The 17,463-nt window shown below is 41.5% G+C and overlaps 2 protein-coding genes across 5 annotated transcripts; both read right to left on the bottom strand.

Annotated features, from left to right (window-relative positions):
- Nucleotides 1–253: 253 nt before the first annotated feature.
- Nucleotides 254–12,930, bottom strand: dnm1l (dynamin 1-like). 2 transcript variants are annotated; one of them, XM_035641923.2, is made up of 19 exons: nucleotides 12,700–12,930; nucleotides 10,482–10,626; nucleotides 9,354–9,383; nucleotides 8,623–8,669; nucleotides 8,044–8,115; nucleotides 7,803–7,889; nucleotides 5,522–5,684; nucleotides 5,245–5,365; nucleotides 4,980–5,111; nucleotides 4,615–4,821; nucleotides 4,371–4,491; nucleotides 4,129–4,284; nucleotides 3,959–4,048; nucleotides 3,765–3,857; nucleotides 3,450–3,503; nucleotides 2,286–2,462; nucleotides 1,241–1,350; nucleotides 967–1,126; nucleotides 254–682 (listed from the first exon to the last, which is right to left on the bottom strand). In XM_035641923.2, exons 1-19 carry the CDS (start codon nucleotides 12,799–12,801, stop codon nucleotides 626–628), a joined length of 2,124 nt encoding a protein of 707 aa, XP_035497816.1. In that variant the 5' UTR covers nucleotides 12,802–12,930; the 3' UTR covers nucleotides 254–625. The 2 variants fall into 2 exon arrangements, with proteins under 2 accessions (XP_035497816.1, XP_035497817.1); XM_035641924.2 differs by lacking the exon at nucleotides 9,354–9,383 and having other exon boundaries at nucleotides 12,700–12,929.
- A 406-nt stretch (nucleotides 12,931–13,336) lies between these two features.
- On the bottom strand, nucleotides 13,337–17,183 carry dnajb9a (DnaJ heat shock protein family (Hsp40) member B9a). 3 transcript variants are annotated; one of them, XM_035641931.2, is made up of 3 exons: nucleotides 16,910–17,183; nucleotides 15,953–16,183; nucleotides 13,337–15,645 (listed from the first exon to the last, which is right to left on the bottom strand). In XM_035641931.2, exons 2-3 carry the CDS (start codon nucleotides 16,167–16,169, stop codon nucleotides 15,212–15,214), a joined length of 651 nt encoding a protein of 216 aa, XP_035497824.1. In that variant the 5' UTR covers nucleotides 16,170–16,183; nucleotides 16,910–17,183; the 3' UTR covers nucleotides 13,337–15,211. The 3 variants fall into 3 exon arrangements, with proteins under 3 accessions (XP_035497824.1, XP_035497823.1, XP_035497821.1); XM_035641930.2 differs by having other exon boundaries at nucleotides 16,988–17,180; XM_035641928.2 differs by lacking the exon at nucleotides 16,910–17,183 and having other exon boundaries at nucleotides 15,953–16,348.
- Between the last annotated feature and the right edge of the window lie 280 nt (nucleotides 17,184–17,463).

Here is a 17,463-nt window from a genome sequence, read left to right as displayed (position 1 = left end):
CATGAAAGAAATCTTATTGGATAACGGATAACAGTTTTAACACTGGGACAACTGTGGTTCTAATTAAGCATTGTTCCACGTCTACATACAGTACAAATAATTCTGTTATCAACAGGAAACATGAATGTAGGGTATTTTTAAGTTAGTGCACTTCTTTGGAAAACAACTAGCAGTGGGCACTTTTGTTTGGGTTGTCTTTGCCTTATGAAAGAACTAACTAACTATGATAAAGAGAGCGTCTACATGTAGCATGTTTCGTCATTGATAGCTTTAATTCAAATCTACGTTCAGAGTCAATCCTCAGCAAGGCTTCACATAGTGGTGATGCATAACACTATCTATATATTTCATTGTTTTAATTACATAAGAAAAAAAATTATATAAAACTCTAGGACAGAAGCATGTGATGCGGATGTTGAGAAGTGCTGCCCCTTCATTACATCCAAGTCCTTCCTGTACATTAAAACTATGTTTCGATATACACATATCCACACCAGTGCATTTTCAGGTTGTTTGTCTCTGCAGCCTGAAGTGTTGGGAGACTCAGCGGCTGCTGGGGGGGGGAGGGGAGATGAGGGTCCATGTTGGATGAAGAGAGTCTGCTGCTGAAGAGAGCCCGTCATCCTCACCACATGTGGGTTTCTCTGATCTCTGCGATGACCTGGCTGGCTTTCTGCAGAGCCTGCAAAGTGTGCAAATTAAACAACTCAATAATTTCATAGCCTAAGCCGACTTTCTGAGTGCACATTGGGGCACATGGTTTCTACTTTTCACTTGAACTTATACACTGGAAGGGCAATAATCAGGACATATTCCTCCTGCTGACCTGCAGCTCCTCCAACTCGCCTCAAAGCACAGGTTCACATCTCTTCACGTCTGTCGTGTGAACACTGCAGCTGTTTTTTTTTTCCTGCAGTATTTATTCCTTCTGCTCACACAAAGATCTGTCAATGACAGATACGTTACCTTGAGCATGTCAGCAGCCTCGTTGCGTCTCTGTGCCATGTCCTCGGACTCTGTCAGCAGGTCTTCCAGCAGGGCCGCCTTGTATAACTGACCCACCAGCTCACTCTGCAGGCAGTCCTTCACATGGTTCACCAGGAAGTGCATCACTGCCTTCGGTACACTGCGGCCAAACAACAACAATAACAGCAGAGGAGGAGACAGTGTAGCACATAAGAAGCTGACCAATCGTATCAAAATTTTCAAAAACAGCATCAAGATTGGGTGAAATGTGTACCTGTCCTGGATGTTCTTCCGTACGATAAGGAAGTACGACTTGATGAGTCTCTCGATAACCTCACAGTCCCTCTGCTCTCGGGACGACAGCTTCCTGGACACCGGAACAGGCTGGAGGGGAAAAGGCAACAAATCCACTTGTTAGTGTGCTGAGTGGGACGTGGCAGGGGAAATGTACATAAACAACAACAAAAACTCACAGTGAAATGTCTCACAAATGCTGTAACCTGCTGTAAAATTCAGCAACACATTGCGCCCGGTTCATTTTTACTATTTTACATGCTTTTGTCTCGTCACGCCTGGATTACTGCAACAGGCCTTTTTAATGCCTCAACAGAAAATCTTTAGAGAACGATTTCAGACAGTACAGAACTCAGCCGTCAGGCTTTCAACCAGAGTAAGCGGGTTGGAACACATCAGCCCGGTTTGAGCCTCTTCACAGTTTGCCTCCAGTTTGCTTTAGAAGTGATTTCGAGGTTCTCTTCAAAAACTTACAAGGCACTTATAGGTCTGACTCCTCAGTATATTGCAGATCTTTTATCCCCTCGCAACCCTACTCGCACTTTGAGATCCTCTGGCAGGGGCCTTTTAACTGTTCCAGATTCTTAGCTGAAAACTATGGGGGAAAAGGCTTTTGAAATAACAGCCCCGAGGCTTTTTTAACGACTGTGTTTTTACCTGTGAAGCACTTTGTAACTTTGTTTTGAGAAGTACTACATTAACAAAGAAATTATTATTATATTAACATTTGTTTGTGAGTCAGAGATAAACTTCTGTTAAATTTGATTCTGTTCTAATTGCTGTTTGTATGCATTCTGTTGTTATTGCTATCCAGCAATAACTTTTTTAACAAGGTTTCCTAAAGCCTTTAACTGTATCGCTCATCCTTTCACTGTGTTATAGGACAAGTTATCTAAAAGTAAAACTGTATTTACTAAACCATGTAGATTATATTTCCTGAACTACAATATCAAACATGCACATAATTGCATTTGTTGGTGACATTATTTTTGTCGTGCAGTGTTTTGAAGACGCGTGTGACCCACCACATCTAGGAGGTTGATAGCGTGGCCCTTCTGTGGGCTTGCACAAAGTGGATTTAGGGCCATGGACCTGTCGCCAGCCGCACCCTCCTCTCCCCTCTTCAACATGCCCCTCCAGTTCCCCATCCCACTGTCTGTCTGGTCGCCAACACTACCACTCTGAGAGCCGCTGGCTGCTGCCTACGGGGAGGAGAGAGACAGTGGGTGAGGATGTGGGATATTAAAAAAGGAGCTGGAAATACATCATGTGCATAGGAAGTTTGGGAAAGAGGTGAAATCAACATGTTTCGAAAAATTGTGCAAAGACATGAGTGAAGTGTGTGTTAATAGATGTTAATTTTCAAACACACTTTTTTAATAGTTGCATGCCATAGGCCTTCTTTAACTTCATTCCAAATTAGTTCATTCATACTTCTGTATATTCTTCATTTGAAAAAAATCAACAAGCGAAGACACTGGTGGGAAACACTGACAGTCAGTGTGCACAAATTACATGACCTCATAGTTCCTCAAGCAGAAGATAGTTTTGCGATACTGATCTGATAGAATCCCGACTGTGATTGGTATTGGTATTTCATTTGTCTTCGTCTTCGTCTTCAAATTAAACACTAAATGCTAATTGAGCCTGGGGTTGTCGTGTTTCTTCTGTCAGAGCAAACAACATGCAGGAGGAAAGTGGTTAACTGTACGATGCAGAGTGACGATAAAAGGTCAGATCAGTGAAGGTTAAAAAAAACTGCCCCTCACACCCACTGCATTCCCAAAATTTGGGTGATTTCAAATGAACGCAGGACTTTTGAATATAATATGAAAGGAGCACAGCAGCCGGGGCTTAGAGGTGGGCAGGGGTTGACTATGGGCAGGCAGTGCAGAGTGAACGCTACACACCATGGTGACCTGGCCCTCCGGGCCAGAAGGCTCAGTGGGGGATGTTGACTGCCCACCCGGGCCTTTAAGGGACTAAAGAAGGACATCAGGAAGAAAAGAGTGGGCGGAGAACTGACAGGAGCTACAGGTAGAGGTGTGCAGGAACCTTACATACTGAGACGATTTCTGAAGTCCGTTAATTCTTCAGAGAGTGGACTGAATACCGATGTGCAACAGTGACAGAAAACCTGCCAAAGCTTTAGACAGAAGAACAGTGACTCTCACAGAGACGGAACGTACCTTGTCTCTGGGGACAGCAGAGGGCAGGTCTCGCATTCTGTTGCGTCTCTGCTCCTAAAAAAACAAAAGTTGGACAATTTTACCACTGTCAAAGCTAAGAAGAGCAAAAGTTTCCAGTTCAACTTGTTGTTTTCTTTTGTGTTGTTGTGCTGCTGAAATATACAAGGGGATAAACGCAGAGAAAGACTGTTGAACAATTAAATCATTAGCCTGAGATTCTAACTTGAGAAATACAAAATAATACAATCAGCAAATGTACTATATGAAGTCGGCTATGCAGAAATCTCAATGCATCTGGAGCAGCTAAATTCTTACCTCTATGTTGTTGTTCATGAGACCGCAGGCATCAGCAAAGTCGGGGTGTTTTGTGTTGATATAGGCCAGTTCAATGGCAACAAGGTTATGAACCTGAAAAGACATTTAGAATATATAGATTAAACAGACAAGGGTGTGAATAACACTCCCTTTTCAAAATGCCTAAGTGGTGTTCATAGCGAGCGAGTCCTCACCATCTCATTGGTGACCGGGAGTCTCTTTCTAAGTAATGAGGTGACCACTTCCACTATGGCATCGTGGAGCTTCGGGAACCTCAGCAACTCCTGCAAAGATTAGGAAAAAAAAATCACCATAGTTCACCTCAGACACTGCAGCATACGACTGTGCTTGTACCTGGGCTCACCTGTGTGCTGTAGTTGCTGCAGTGTTGGATGATCCTTTGCATCTCCTCGTGAACCAGCTCCACACAGCGAAGACTGGGCTCCTCCAGACGCTTGACCTGCCGCTTCACCAGCAGCTCAAATGAAACCTCAGGCACGAATAAAGCAGGCCTCGGGCCCTGTACAAGTACAATGACGAGACAAGTCTTGAAAAAAGGGTGCAATTTAAAACACAAATTGTAAGCTGGAGAGGTGAAGGACCCACCGTCGCATTTCTGATAGCTGTGAGCACATCGATGGTTGTCAGGCCGCCCAGAGGGTCTACAGACTCCAATGTGCGACCGAACGTCTCATGAAATATATAACAGATTCTTGCTCCACCGCATCTGGAAAAATAAAGAAAGAAGAGGAAACTGCAATAAACATACGAGCAGAATTTGATCAGTCAGAGGAGAAACAATGCCACACCTTTGGACAGGACCTGCAGTTCAGAGAGTCGTGTCACTCACAGTTCTGCTGTCTCGATGTACTTGGCCGTGCCCTCGATGGTGTGGCAGTACTCTGCAGCAAACTTGGTGATGAGCTGCAGCAGCATGGAGCTCTGGTCATCGACAGGTTCCCCATAGCTGTTGAGTAAAGACTGGTACTGGGCTGCCAGCACATTGATCCTCGTCTTCAGCTCAGGAAGACAGTCTCTGATGTGGTGCATCAGTAACCTTTGAAAAAGAAAATATATATAATTTTTTAAAAGGTGATTCCTAGAGACAAAACAGGATGGTCATGTGGATAATTGAGAGGTGACTGTCATATATTCTATTATGTCCGGTTATTGAGAGCAATAAAGATCGCAGAAAATGTATTTGTTGATACCTACCTGTTCAACGTTCTGGCAAGATATTTAGTTCCATTTCTGTTTGTGAGGGAGGGGTACTTCTTTTGTAAGAAGACGTATTCATCACGGATGGCATCTGCCACGGGCTTCTTTTGATTAATATCTAGCTGACTCCTAAAAAACACAAAAGACAAAAAAGAAAAGAATCATACTTAAAAAGGTTTTTGGTACCATCAACAACAACGAGGGAAAAACTTGCATATGTCTCAAGCCAGAATGAGATTACAGGTGAACGTGACATGTTTACCTGTTGACCACTCCGACGATGCCCAGTTTGACAGGAATGACTCTGCCCATCAATATGTCCATGGCATCTGTACCGGCGTCCATCAGATCCAACTTGGTCACTACAGCTAACGTCCTCCTACCTAAACGCACGCACACACGCACAGACAGACAGACAGACAGAGACACACACACACACCTGGTTACAAAGATTTCACGACTAAAGGAAATAAAATATAACAGAATAAAACCCAAAAGCAAAGAAAGAAAGAACGAAAAAAAAACATGAGGCCATGTACCATCAGGGTCGACCTCGCGGGCCACCTTGAGGGCCTCTGAGGTCGCCATGTCTGTGTTGGCAGCAGTCACAGCCAGGATGATGGAGTTGGGGTTGGAGATGTATTTGACGATCAGTTCTCTGATCTGGAGCTCGATGTCTTTGGGCTGGTCTCCCACAGGCAGCTGTTTTAACAAATACACACCGTCTTCAAACCACTGTCAATACTGGGTAAAGCATCAAGTAAAACCAGGGCCAACGAGCCTCACAATTATTCATTAGCTCCATGTATTCATTGACATTTATATAACATCTGTCAGTGCTCAAAAGCTGTATTAAACCATTATAGATATAGAATTAATCAAGCTTCCTAGATACTGTTGCTAACAGTTACCATAATAACAATGATAATTAGAATACATAATAAGATGGTGATATTAGTAAGCCTGGTTCTAAAAAAGTATAACCAGTGTTACTACGGCAGGTGAGAAAAATGTTCAAGGTCATTATAAATTAAATCTAAGACGTATTAATATATGCCGAGGCCTTTTTTGAGAGAACTGAATTCATGTAGTTTGAGACGTATCAAGACCTGCAGACACCCTGCAAGAATCTCCTGTGTAGTGTCACTTTGAGTTCATACACTGAACCAAATTATAAACGCAACACTTTTGTTTTTGCCCCCATTTTTCATGAGCTGAACTCAAAGATCTAAGATTTTTTCTATGTACACAAAAAAGGCTTATTCCTCTCAAATATTGTTCACAAATCTGTCTTAATCTGTGTTAGTGAGCACGAGATAATCCATCCACCTCACAGGTGTGGCATATCAAGATGCTGATAAGCCAGCATGATTATTGCACAGGTGTGCTTTAGGCTGGCAACAATGAAAGGCCACTCTAGAATGTGCAGTTTTATCACACAGCACAATGCCACAGATGTCGCAAGTTTTGAGGGAGCGTGCAATTGGCAGCCTGACTGCAGGAATGTCCACCAGAGCTGTTGCCCGTGAATTGAATGTTTATTTCTCTACCATAAGCCGTCTTTCAGAGAATTTTGCAGTACATCCAACCGGCCTCACAACCGCAGACCACGTGTAACCACACCAGCCCAGGACCTCCACATCCAGCATCTTCATCTCCAAGATTGTCTGAGACCAGCCACCCGGACAGCTGCTGCAACAATCGGTTTGCATAACCAAAGAATTTCTGCACAAACTGTCAGAAACCGTCTCAGGGAAGCTCATCTGCATGCTCGTCATCCTCATCGGGGTCTCGACCTGACTGCAGTTCGTCGTCGTAACCGACTTGAGTGGGCAAATGCTCACATTCGATGGCGTCTGGCACTTTGGAGGTGTTCTCTTCACGGATGAATCCAGGTTTTCATTGTACAGGACAGATGGCAGACAGCGTGTATGGCGTCATGTGGGTGAGTGGTTTGCTGATGTCAACGTTGTGGATCGAGTGGCCCATGGTCGCAGTGGGGTTATGGTATGGGCAGGCGTATGTTATGGACAACGAACACGGGTGCATTTCATTGATGGCATTTTGAATGCACAGAGATACCGTGACGATATCCTGAGGCCCATTGTTGTGCCATTCATCCACGACCATCACCTCATGTTGCAGCATGATAATGCACGGCCCCATGTTGCAAGGATCTGTACACAATTCCTGGAAGCTGAAAACATCCCAGTTCTTGCATGGCCAGCATACTCACCGGACATGTCACCCATTGAGCATGTTTGGGATGCTCTGGATCGGCGTATACGACAGCGTGTTCCAGGTCCTGCCAATATCCAGCAACTTCGCACAGCCATTGAAGAGGAGTTGACCAACATTCAGCAGGTCACAATCAACAACCTGATCAACTCTATGTGAAGGAGATGTGTTGCACTGCGTGAGGCAAATGGTGGACACACCAGATACTGACTGGTTTTCAGACCCCCCCCCGGACCCCACCAATACAGTAAAACTGCACATTTTAGAGTGGCCTTTCATTGTGGCCAGCCTAAAGCACACCTGTGCAATAATCATGCTGTCTATTCAGCATCTTGATGTCACACCTGTGAGGTGGATGGATTATTTCGGCAAAGGAGAAATGCTCACTAACACAGATTTAGACAGATTTGTGAACAATATTTGAGAGAAATAAGCCTTTTGTGTATGTAGAAAAAGTCTTAGATCTTTTGAGTTCAGCTCATGAAATATGGTGGCAAAAACAAAAGTGTTGCATTTGTAATTTTGTTCAGTGTAAATGAAACAGGCTGGAACATTGTGAAGCAAAAGGGAAATCTGTCAGACCTTTGTAATGCCAGGAAGATCCACCAAAGTGAGGTTCACGACATGTGGTGAGAAGATTTTCAGGTGAATTGGTTCATCACTAATACCCTGGGGAAAATAAATACATAACTCGTTGGTTACTTTTACGGACAGATATTGCAAAAATCTCAGGTTAATGCAGACATGAAACATCCAGCTCCTCCTAGAATAATATTTCTTGTTTGTTTCCACTTTTTGTCTTAATTTGTGTAAAGTATCATACCTTGTTAGTGCCAGAAATTCTTTCAGTTTCTGTTTCAATTTCTTGCCTGATGTCCTCAAAATTTATGTAGATCTGAAAAAAAAGGCAATTTCACAGTGAAAGATGGGGACTCCAATGTGTCGGCAACATCAATGTAAGCATTGGTTTTGAATATTTAACAACAATAACAATAGAGAGAGACAATCAATGGGAAATGAGGGGGGTAATTTATGAAGAAATATTTCCTGAGACGTCCTTTTTAGTGTCATGAGGCCGTCAGCACACCACGGGGGTTCTGCTGTATGAACATGAAGAGCTCAAGAGAGACAATTCAACCTTGGAAGACATTTGCCCTTCAGCCACATGACTATTTTTATCTACTGAGGTTGTTCGCCATTACAGATTATATGTGAGATTAGATGTTCCTGTTGAAAACATACCGCAAAACTCACTGTCGCTAATCAACAAATGTCAGTGAATCAAGAGAGGATACAGAACAAGTATTCTGGGATCAGACCCAGGTTATCAAATATTCAGACCTTTCTGTATACAGTACATTTATAATAGAAGACTCCAATGAGTATTTTATTCGGGGCCTACCTTGTTTTTTGTGTGTAGGAATTTGCCCCATTCCTCTCCATCGATGCCTGCAGAAGTACAAAGTGGAGGACAGATGTTTTGTTTAGAGTTGTGACGGATGTGTGTTACTATTTTTTATTTTTTCCTGTTTTCTGTTACATGTCTCAAGGGACGATTTCTCTGTTGGCAAGGATGGGACGGAAAAACACTTCAGCCAAAATCAAAAGCTGAAGCGTTTACAAAAACAGTGGAACAACTGCTGTTTTCACACAACAGTAATGGAAGCAAATTATGGCCTAAAGCAAAAAGAAAAAAAGATGTGCATTTTAGGAAGCAGAGACCTAGAGACTGTAACAGTATGTCACAAACAAAGTAATTACCTCTGCTGCAATTATTATCAGTGCAACAAAAACAAGGAAACAACTTTGCAAGGGTGGAGTCTGTGAGTCATCTTAGAGGGCACCGATATTTGAAGACATTGAAGGTTGTCTTTGAGGAAGTTGTAAACAAACATAAAACTAGGCCCAATGTGATTATCTTCAAGAGAAATGTCTCTCTAACTTTAACTGACAGAGACCAGACTAAATGCAGGGGAGGGCATGAGCTGATTAAAGTGAAGCCGTGTGGCTTGGCAGCTTTGGAGGAGCTGCACAATTACAAGGCAGGATGGGGCAGAATGGGCAAAAGAGAGGGGAAGGGGTGTGTTATGTAATATACAAACACAATAAGAAATAGAACAAGGAAAAGGAGACCTCTGTAAAGGCGTCCATTTTTCTTGGATTCTGTGGTTAAAGAGAGACGACAGGAGACAAAAGGGTTAGCCTGGCTATCTGCAGCTCCTGCACAGCACTCTGCGGTAATGCAGAGTCACTCTGAGGTCGTTCCCAGACAACAACAACTACAAAAAAAGCTTCTAATAATTGCAGGATCTTGGCACATTTTACTCCCTGCTTCCTTTCAGTCAGAACTGAGGATATCGGTTCTCACTCCGAGTTAAAGTAATATTCCTTTAATAGAAGTGTTACATTCTATGGTTTTATTATTATGTAAACATAAAGCAATACAATCTCATGACTGCTGAAAGCAGCGTTGGTATGTAACTGATTACATTTACAGAAGTAGTCTGCTTATATATAATTCTAAGATATTTGTACTTGAACTTGAGTACATCCAATGTTCGCAAAATTGCACTACTACTTCATAATATTTGAAGAACCAGGGCTGCGTAGAAAGGTTTTTCGGCACAGAACCGACAGCTAGCGGACTGTGAGGAAATATTTGCTAAATTTTACAAAAAGTGCATTGGATTCAAATCGCTAACTGCCCCTTTAATGCATCGATAATTACAATAAATATAAATAAATATATTATGTGAAGTAATTTTATGAAATTGGACATTCTGCATGAAGAGTACTTTTATTTTTGGTATGTTAAGCATATGTTGATGCTAAGACTCGACTGTGGTGGTATTTGATTTACTTGAAACTGAATTTACTTAAAAGCGAATACATGACTGTTACTTGTAAAAGAGTATTTCACTGTTTACAGATTTGCCTTAAGTTTAAATCTTAGGAACAATAATGCTTTTTGTCAATGAGGTTGAAGATTACTGCAGAACTCAGAATCAGCTGATATCACAGCTGCTTGTCTGAATACTGTCCTAAATGCCACATCCACATGCATTAATTTCACTGGATTTAGTCTGGATTTTACAAACTTACTTTACGTAATTCAATTAGCTAAATGCCACATTTACTGATGGAGCAGAAATAAATAAAAACCTGTGACTATCAAACAGTTTAGGTTGTTGGAGAATTAAATATGTAAAGATGTCCATAGAAACAAAATAACACCAAAGAGACAGAGGAAGCAGATGTTACCATTCTCTTCATTGCTTTTCCTGCGGTCATCTGGATCGATGTGCACTAGCTGTAGGATGAGGGGCCGGCGTGTGACGATGCCAGTGCCGCGTGGCAGGAGGTCCCGACCAACCAGGCTCTCTAGAACCGAGCTCTTCCCACTGCTCTGTGGAAAATAACAACAACAACAACAACAACAACATCATCATAAGTAAAACAGCAGAGACTGATGTGTGTTTGAGTCAATGGGTAAAGAAATCTGTCCTCTGATTGAGTCTATAGGACAAGAACGTAAATGAATCTGACTGGAAGAACCTGGGTCCAAATTTAGCTCCCTGCTATGCACCCATTAGTTCTGGATAGTCCAAGAACTAGTTAGCAGCGTTGAACCTACTTACTGATCAACAGAAACCTTGTGGGAGCTTTAACTGGTGTACACAGTATTTATCCCTACAAGCACTTTGTGCCACTAGGCAACCATTTCTTGATCATCATGTAAAGTTACCAGCCCCTAATGAGATCTGGTGACCTGAAATAACTCGCTTAACTCACTTGGCTAGCAGAGACCCCTTCGGTGAACTGGTCCTAACTTCCATGGTAAGAGAGGAAAACTAAATCCACAATCGGTTACTTTCTCTGTAGCTACGAATCTAATGTTATTTTGATTGCTATATGTTGACCTAATTATAGACATGACAGGAATAACCAGTTACTTATACTTGGCACCCAGTATCAGTTACAGTTCACCTTAACTTAAGGTCTTTCCAGGACCTTTGTTGAGCCTTGGCAAGGTCAAACATGAGAAATGAGGCACTTGAAACTCGTCTTGTCTCACGGTAAAACCGTCAGGCGGCTGCCAGAAGGTCTGAGACAGTCACATCCTATTAGCCGACCAGTGAAAGTAAACATGTGGGACAAAACCCGCCACTTTAAACCAATTAGGGTGGTTAGGTGGTCATGGTGAGGCTGTATCGGACGAGAGAGGTATTGATTCAAGTTTATGGTCATTAGAAGTTCATGGTGCTGTTGAATTGTGTTGTGTTACACTGAAATTGTATTCGCCCCACTTACATTAACCATGCTGACCTAAATATCACTAAACGCATTAAAACCTCTCTGAAACAACTTGAACAAATGTCAACCTTTGTAACGGTATGATTTACTGCAGGGCTGTTCCACTCTTTTCGGCTGCATTGGTTTTATTAAGATGAAGGCCTGCAACTAACCGTTTGTCTCATAATCGGTGGATCTGTTGATAAAATGAAACGTGGACTTTGATGACAGTCCAAAATATAAAATGAAAGACAAAGAAAAACAGCAATATAGAGAAGCTTGAAACATTTGTTTGACATGTTTGCATCAGAAATAAGCTTAACTGTCGTTCAACTGCCGAATCAGCTGGCGATTGATCAACTAATCGATTACCTGATCAACTATTTGTGGCCCCTCTGAGAGGTACCTAATAATCTGCTACCATGATGTAAGTTGTTCTACCATGCTTCGTAGAGCTAATGGTACGAGAAGAAGAAAATGTATGCGCTCAGTGCTGAGATGATTCATCTAAAGGTTGCTCGGCAGCAACATAATTGTCACCCATTTTGATAAATGTATTTATGGTTTCAGTCATTTTTCAAGCAAAATGAAAGGAAAATTACAGATATTTTCAGATTTCAGTCATTCAAAGGAGAAGATCACATCATATTTCTTTTTCATTTATCATCATTAACTAAATTTGGATTTCTGATCTATTGTTCCAACAAACCAAGATACAATTAGAGATTTCAACTTTCTGGTCAGCAGCTTGCTTTTGAGATTTCTTTCACGTTTCATTGAATACATGATTAACTGACGAATCAAAAAGAAATAATCACCAGATTAAGTGATAGTAAGAATCCTTGGTAGCTTTTATGTATAGTTATGAAGATCTAAGGTATTTTTAACAGAATCCGACTTTGATTTATTCTTAAAATAGTGACCTGAGGGATAGCATTACTGTCAGCCCAAACACAGAGCATGTGAGATCACATGCGGCTAATGCTAACGTTATGCTAGCTAGGCAGTTCCATTATTCAACCGTGAAGCGCCGTGCTGCTTCTAAATCCAGTCTGCACCTTTATATCGACTGTGGCTGCGCGAAAACGAAAGAGAAGCCGCGCTGCAGACTTGACACGAAGCCAGAACAAGAAGTTGGCGCAGGCTAGCGAAGTTGCTAGCCTTCAAGCGAAGTGACGTCCCTCACCTGAGTTCCCACAACAACTATCTGCGGCAGTTGGATAATATCCGCGCCGACCGTGTTGAACACATCCTGCAGCTTGTTGATGACAGGTATGAGGGGCTCCATCAGCTCCGATACGAATCACCACCTGTCACGAAGAGGCAAGTTTCTTTAGCCCACCGCACACGGACACAAAGTCATTCAATGTCCCCCGGCTGAAGCTGGCGTCGCTGTGGATCCACCGACAACTGCGCAGGCAGCAGTGGCCCCGAGTTGCATCATGGGAGTTGGAGTCCATTTAAGTCAGACTCGAAGGCTTCGCGTGTGATATTTGAATTTTTCGGGACTACATTTCCTACAGGTGACGTCATACCAGTGTCGCACCAATGACAAATGGAGTCAGGTATTTTTCCTGTGCGCAACAGTTACTATGGTGAATACCAAAATATTTATATGTCAAACCCATGGATGAAGTGTGTTGGTGCAACCGGTACGACCTCACTTACTATAGACCACGTCTTACATTTTGGGAAATAATCTGACTTTAATGTTAATTAAAATATATCAGAAACAACAACAATAAATCAAATTTGATCTTTTCCAAAAATGTGAATGAATACAACATGCTTTGTTCTTAAACAACAAAAGGAAGGAATCTCTATTTGTTTTCTACATTTTATTTCTAGGCATTCTTAAAAAAAAAATAAACAGCTGAAAAACTTAAAGTGCTATTGGATATTTTACAACAATATCAACATAGGAAATAAATATTGCAAAGCACAATGTCAAAGGCGCAAGTTCTAGGAATGAGGTAACACAATTGTTAGGAAATGTGTATGTGTGTTTCATTTCCCAGCCATGGGCAGAGGATCAATGTTTGCCCACATACTGTATATGAATATTTCTTCAGCTTTGCACTGCAGCTTTCGATGTTTGATCTCTTACACAGCAAAATACCAATTGCAATTAAAATGGCAAGCTGTACTGTAAAGAATGGTTGTCTCACAATTTTCTTTAAAAAATATACAAAATCTGATGAGTAGAATAAGTAGTCTCGGAGCCCCCAAGTACATACTGTGGCTTACAGTTTAACTGGTCCAATACCTATATTTCAGGAATTGTGGTTCAATTCCATGTATCCCAAGAAACAATTAATCCATTAAAAAACATTAACATTTACTTTAATGTAGATATTAAACCTGTGACTTTATTGTACTTAAGTCGGCCTTGATATGACATTCTGGAGTGCACAAAATAATGTAACAAATGTGTGTCTTATAAAGGTGATCTGTGGCAGTGAAAAGGCCTGTCAAGTTGTATGGAAATCATAAGACAACAGAGTTCAGCAGAAGCCACATTATGTGACAAATCTACACTTCTATCAAACAACAAAAATGCCTTATGTTGAAGGAAAATAACGACAACACATGGAGTTGAGCAAAATACCAGCAAGTAAAACATGTTAAATGCAGTCTGATAGTAATAACCATGCAATGTTTGCATGGACTTGCTCAGTTGCTCAGATTACTGATTATTTTTGAGGCTGCAGTCTTTGTGTTTCTCTACTTCTTACATTGTACTGTTACATCGTAAAGTGTAGCCAATATTTTGCCAGTATAATCGGATCCAACACAATGGCCTCAGAAATTGCATTCAAGTTAAATGGAAACATCTGCAAAACAAAATAGCAAAATGCAACATTATACACTTTCACACTGGTTGAATTGAATGTAGGCCATTTCCAGTAAATTCAAACATTTTATATTCCTGTATAACTCTTCCCTCATTATATTTTATAATTAAGGGATATTTGCAATTCTTTTATAATTACTGCCCTAGATTGAAACACAAAAACAATGAAATATATGTTGTTTAAAACACTGGCACTCTGGAGTGCACATATTCCAACAGTATGTAGTACAAACCCAAACATAAACATTGAACGCCTTAACTTGTGCAGGGTCCCAGGTATTTGTTGACATTGCTCCCCGTTTGACCACCATAAGCAAAACTCCCCTGGATGCTATTGTCTCTGCTGTCAGCTGTGACTGGAGACTTACAATAGGAAAACCTATACAAAAGAAACTAAAAACTGTACAAAAGCAGCGTGGAAGTTTGAACTATTTGTGAAAACAACATGTGTGTTTGTGTGTCAGGAGTGTTCTATATTCAACAAAACAGTCAAATCAATGATGTTGTTTTCAAATTCAACTCCCAAAAGAAGGTGCTCGAAAAATATACAGAAAAAATACTCTCGTTCAATTTACTTCAACAAGTGAAAAACAACTACAATCATTTCCAAGTCCATGAGCGCACACAGGGAATGTGTGAAAATAGCCTAAAATAAAACAAAGATTATTTTAATCTAGACCTAAGCTTAGTAAACGGTGTAGTCAGTGCTTGTCATTCTGTGCCTGAATGTCACAGTTCAGATTTCACAACATCTGAACCAAGTGGCTTTCAGTTAACGGATCAATACAACAGTATTGTAATCCCTGAAGGCAATTTGTAATCTTATATCGCTAGACATTGCATCTTAAGGTGCAGTGCAGTCTGTGTACGTGGTGACCATATTCCCTCTGCGCTCTGTCACTGTTTTGCAGTGCTGTTTTGATGCACTGTGAAACCTGTTCTCAGATTGTTTGGGGTGTCTGTCAAAAGTAAACATTCGCTCGATGTCTTCAAACATGTCATCGAAGATGCCTGTTCCAAAACCTCCCTGAGAGTGTCTCTTGTGTCTGCTGTGGGACTCCTTGTGGGTCCTGGAGGGTTCATCAGAGTGCCTTCGGTGACGGTCATGTCTGTTCTGGCTGTATATGTCAAAGTCTTTGAATAGGTCATCAAAGCTGAAGCTGAAAGGTTGCTGGGCCCTCCGTCTGTGTCCTTGAGTCTCCCCGGTGAAGTATACAGAGGCGTCACCAAACTGGTTGTATTCTCTTCTTCTGGTTTCATCCGATAAAGTTTCATAAGCTGCGCATGACAAAGGGAGACAAGATTCAGTCGAGGGTTGAGACATTTAGTTCTGTATCTGATCAGCATTTTAAAAAGGTTTGGTTACAGTGATAAAGGCATAACTATGGCAAGTAGAAGCCCAAACTTGAACATCCAACTATGCTCCAGAGTCCTTGATTTGAAATTAATCGGCCTTGACAATACTCTAATCTGCATGCTGGACAAAATATCATATGAGAAATAATGATAACATATTCCAGTGTGCCAAGAAACAATGAATCTTTACATTCCCAAACAATCCCCCAAAAGAAAGAATCAAATGTACCTTCAGCAATTTCCCTAAATCTCACTTCGGCATCCTGATGCCTGTTCTTATCGGGGTGATATTTCATTGCAAGCCTGTGGAAAGCCTTTTTTATCTGTCGCTCAGTGGCATCTTTTGGCAGGCCCAGTATATCATAGTAGTCCTTCTTGGCCAGTATCAGCTCTGTTATCAGGAGGATGCACACTGCAAACGTTACCGCAGACTGTGCAGTTGCCATGGCACCAATGTCACCTGGAAAAGAGAGAGAAAATTCTTTATTTTGAAGAGGAATTGATTGATGTATGCAACCACGCGAATTAGTGCTGATTGGTGCCAACATGAGCTCTGCACTACGAAGCAGGATTTGCGGTTATCAGGTTTAACTCTGGGTTTTCCATCCCACGAAGCTGGTTCTCCTCTTACCGGGGTCAATCACCATGGTAACTAATGCTTAACAGCTAACTAACCTGCTCCCGAGCAGGTGAAGTTCAAGATAAGAGATTAAAGCCAGTCACCAGTATAACTACAGACCAATCAGATCACTGGAAGACCTGAGTCATCCGTCCTTCAGCATCTTGCTTTAGAGAACTTCACATAATTAACAAATAGACTCTTGTCTGTGTAAACACCAAAAAGCACTGCTTTTGAAGTGGACATAGTATTTTGTGTTTTAACATACATCATGGAAGTACCACAAATCTGAAATTGTGTTTTTAGTTTCTCTTGGTCGATCTGGCCCTGATTTCCCAAGTGTGATGTGGTCTACACAGAGAAGTGAAATCAAAGTGAATTTTTTAAAAACAGTGTTTCTAACAGTTTTAAAATGCTCTGGGTTAGTGAAGGCCACATGTGACTGAAGTCTGGGATTTTGTTCTATCTAGTATAAAGAGTGTACGCCCCAGATCTCATGCAAGTCAATGCCAATGTTAAACGTTATGCTCTGTCACAGATTACACACACACACACACACACACACACCTCTGATGGTTTTAGCTGAAGGTGGCTAACACCTACTGCCCCACACATTCTCCCTCCCTTCAGCTTCTCGTCTCCTACCTTGTTGAGGTCTGACAGGGGAGCTGGTGACGTCGCACTCACACTGCCTGCGATCTGTTTAACCAATGTTACACATGACAGCGTTAAGTGGCGAGTATTATCGTGGGACAGTTGTTAGTGTTAGCAGCAGCAACAGCAGCATCGTTTCCATCTCTTCTTCGATCGTGTCGTTGTATCAGGGTAGGCACACTTTGTATGTTGATGCGTTGCTGCCCTCTGTTGGTCAGTACAGTCCAGTTTTTTAATATATGCGTCCAACATTTTGTCAGTAGATGAAAGTACAAGACATTTCTTAGGATATTTTGAAGAATGAACATGGCACCCCAAACAATGAAAAACAATATCGAAAACAGATAAAAATATTGGTCAGTGCAGTACAGTTAATACTCCCCCATCCTCCGAGTGTAACAGTCTTTATTACTGCACTCTGCAGTTTATTAGGCACCTCTTCTAGTTACAACTAATCTTGTTCAACA

This window comes from Scophthalmus maximus, chromosome 7 (assembly GCF_022379125.1).
Source record: "Scophthalmus maximus strain ysfricsl-2021 chromosome 7, ASM2237912v1, whole genome shotgun sequence".
Classification (NCBI taxonomy): domain Eukaryota; kingdom Metazoa; phylum Chordata; class Actinopteri; order Pleuronectiformes; family Scophthalmidae; genus Scophthalmus; species Scophthalmus maximus.
Note: the sequence above shows the minus strand (reverse complement) of the source record. Positions and strands in the feature narration are given on the sequence as shown.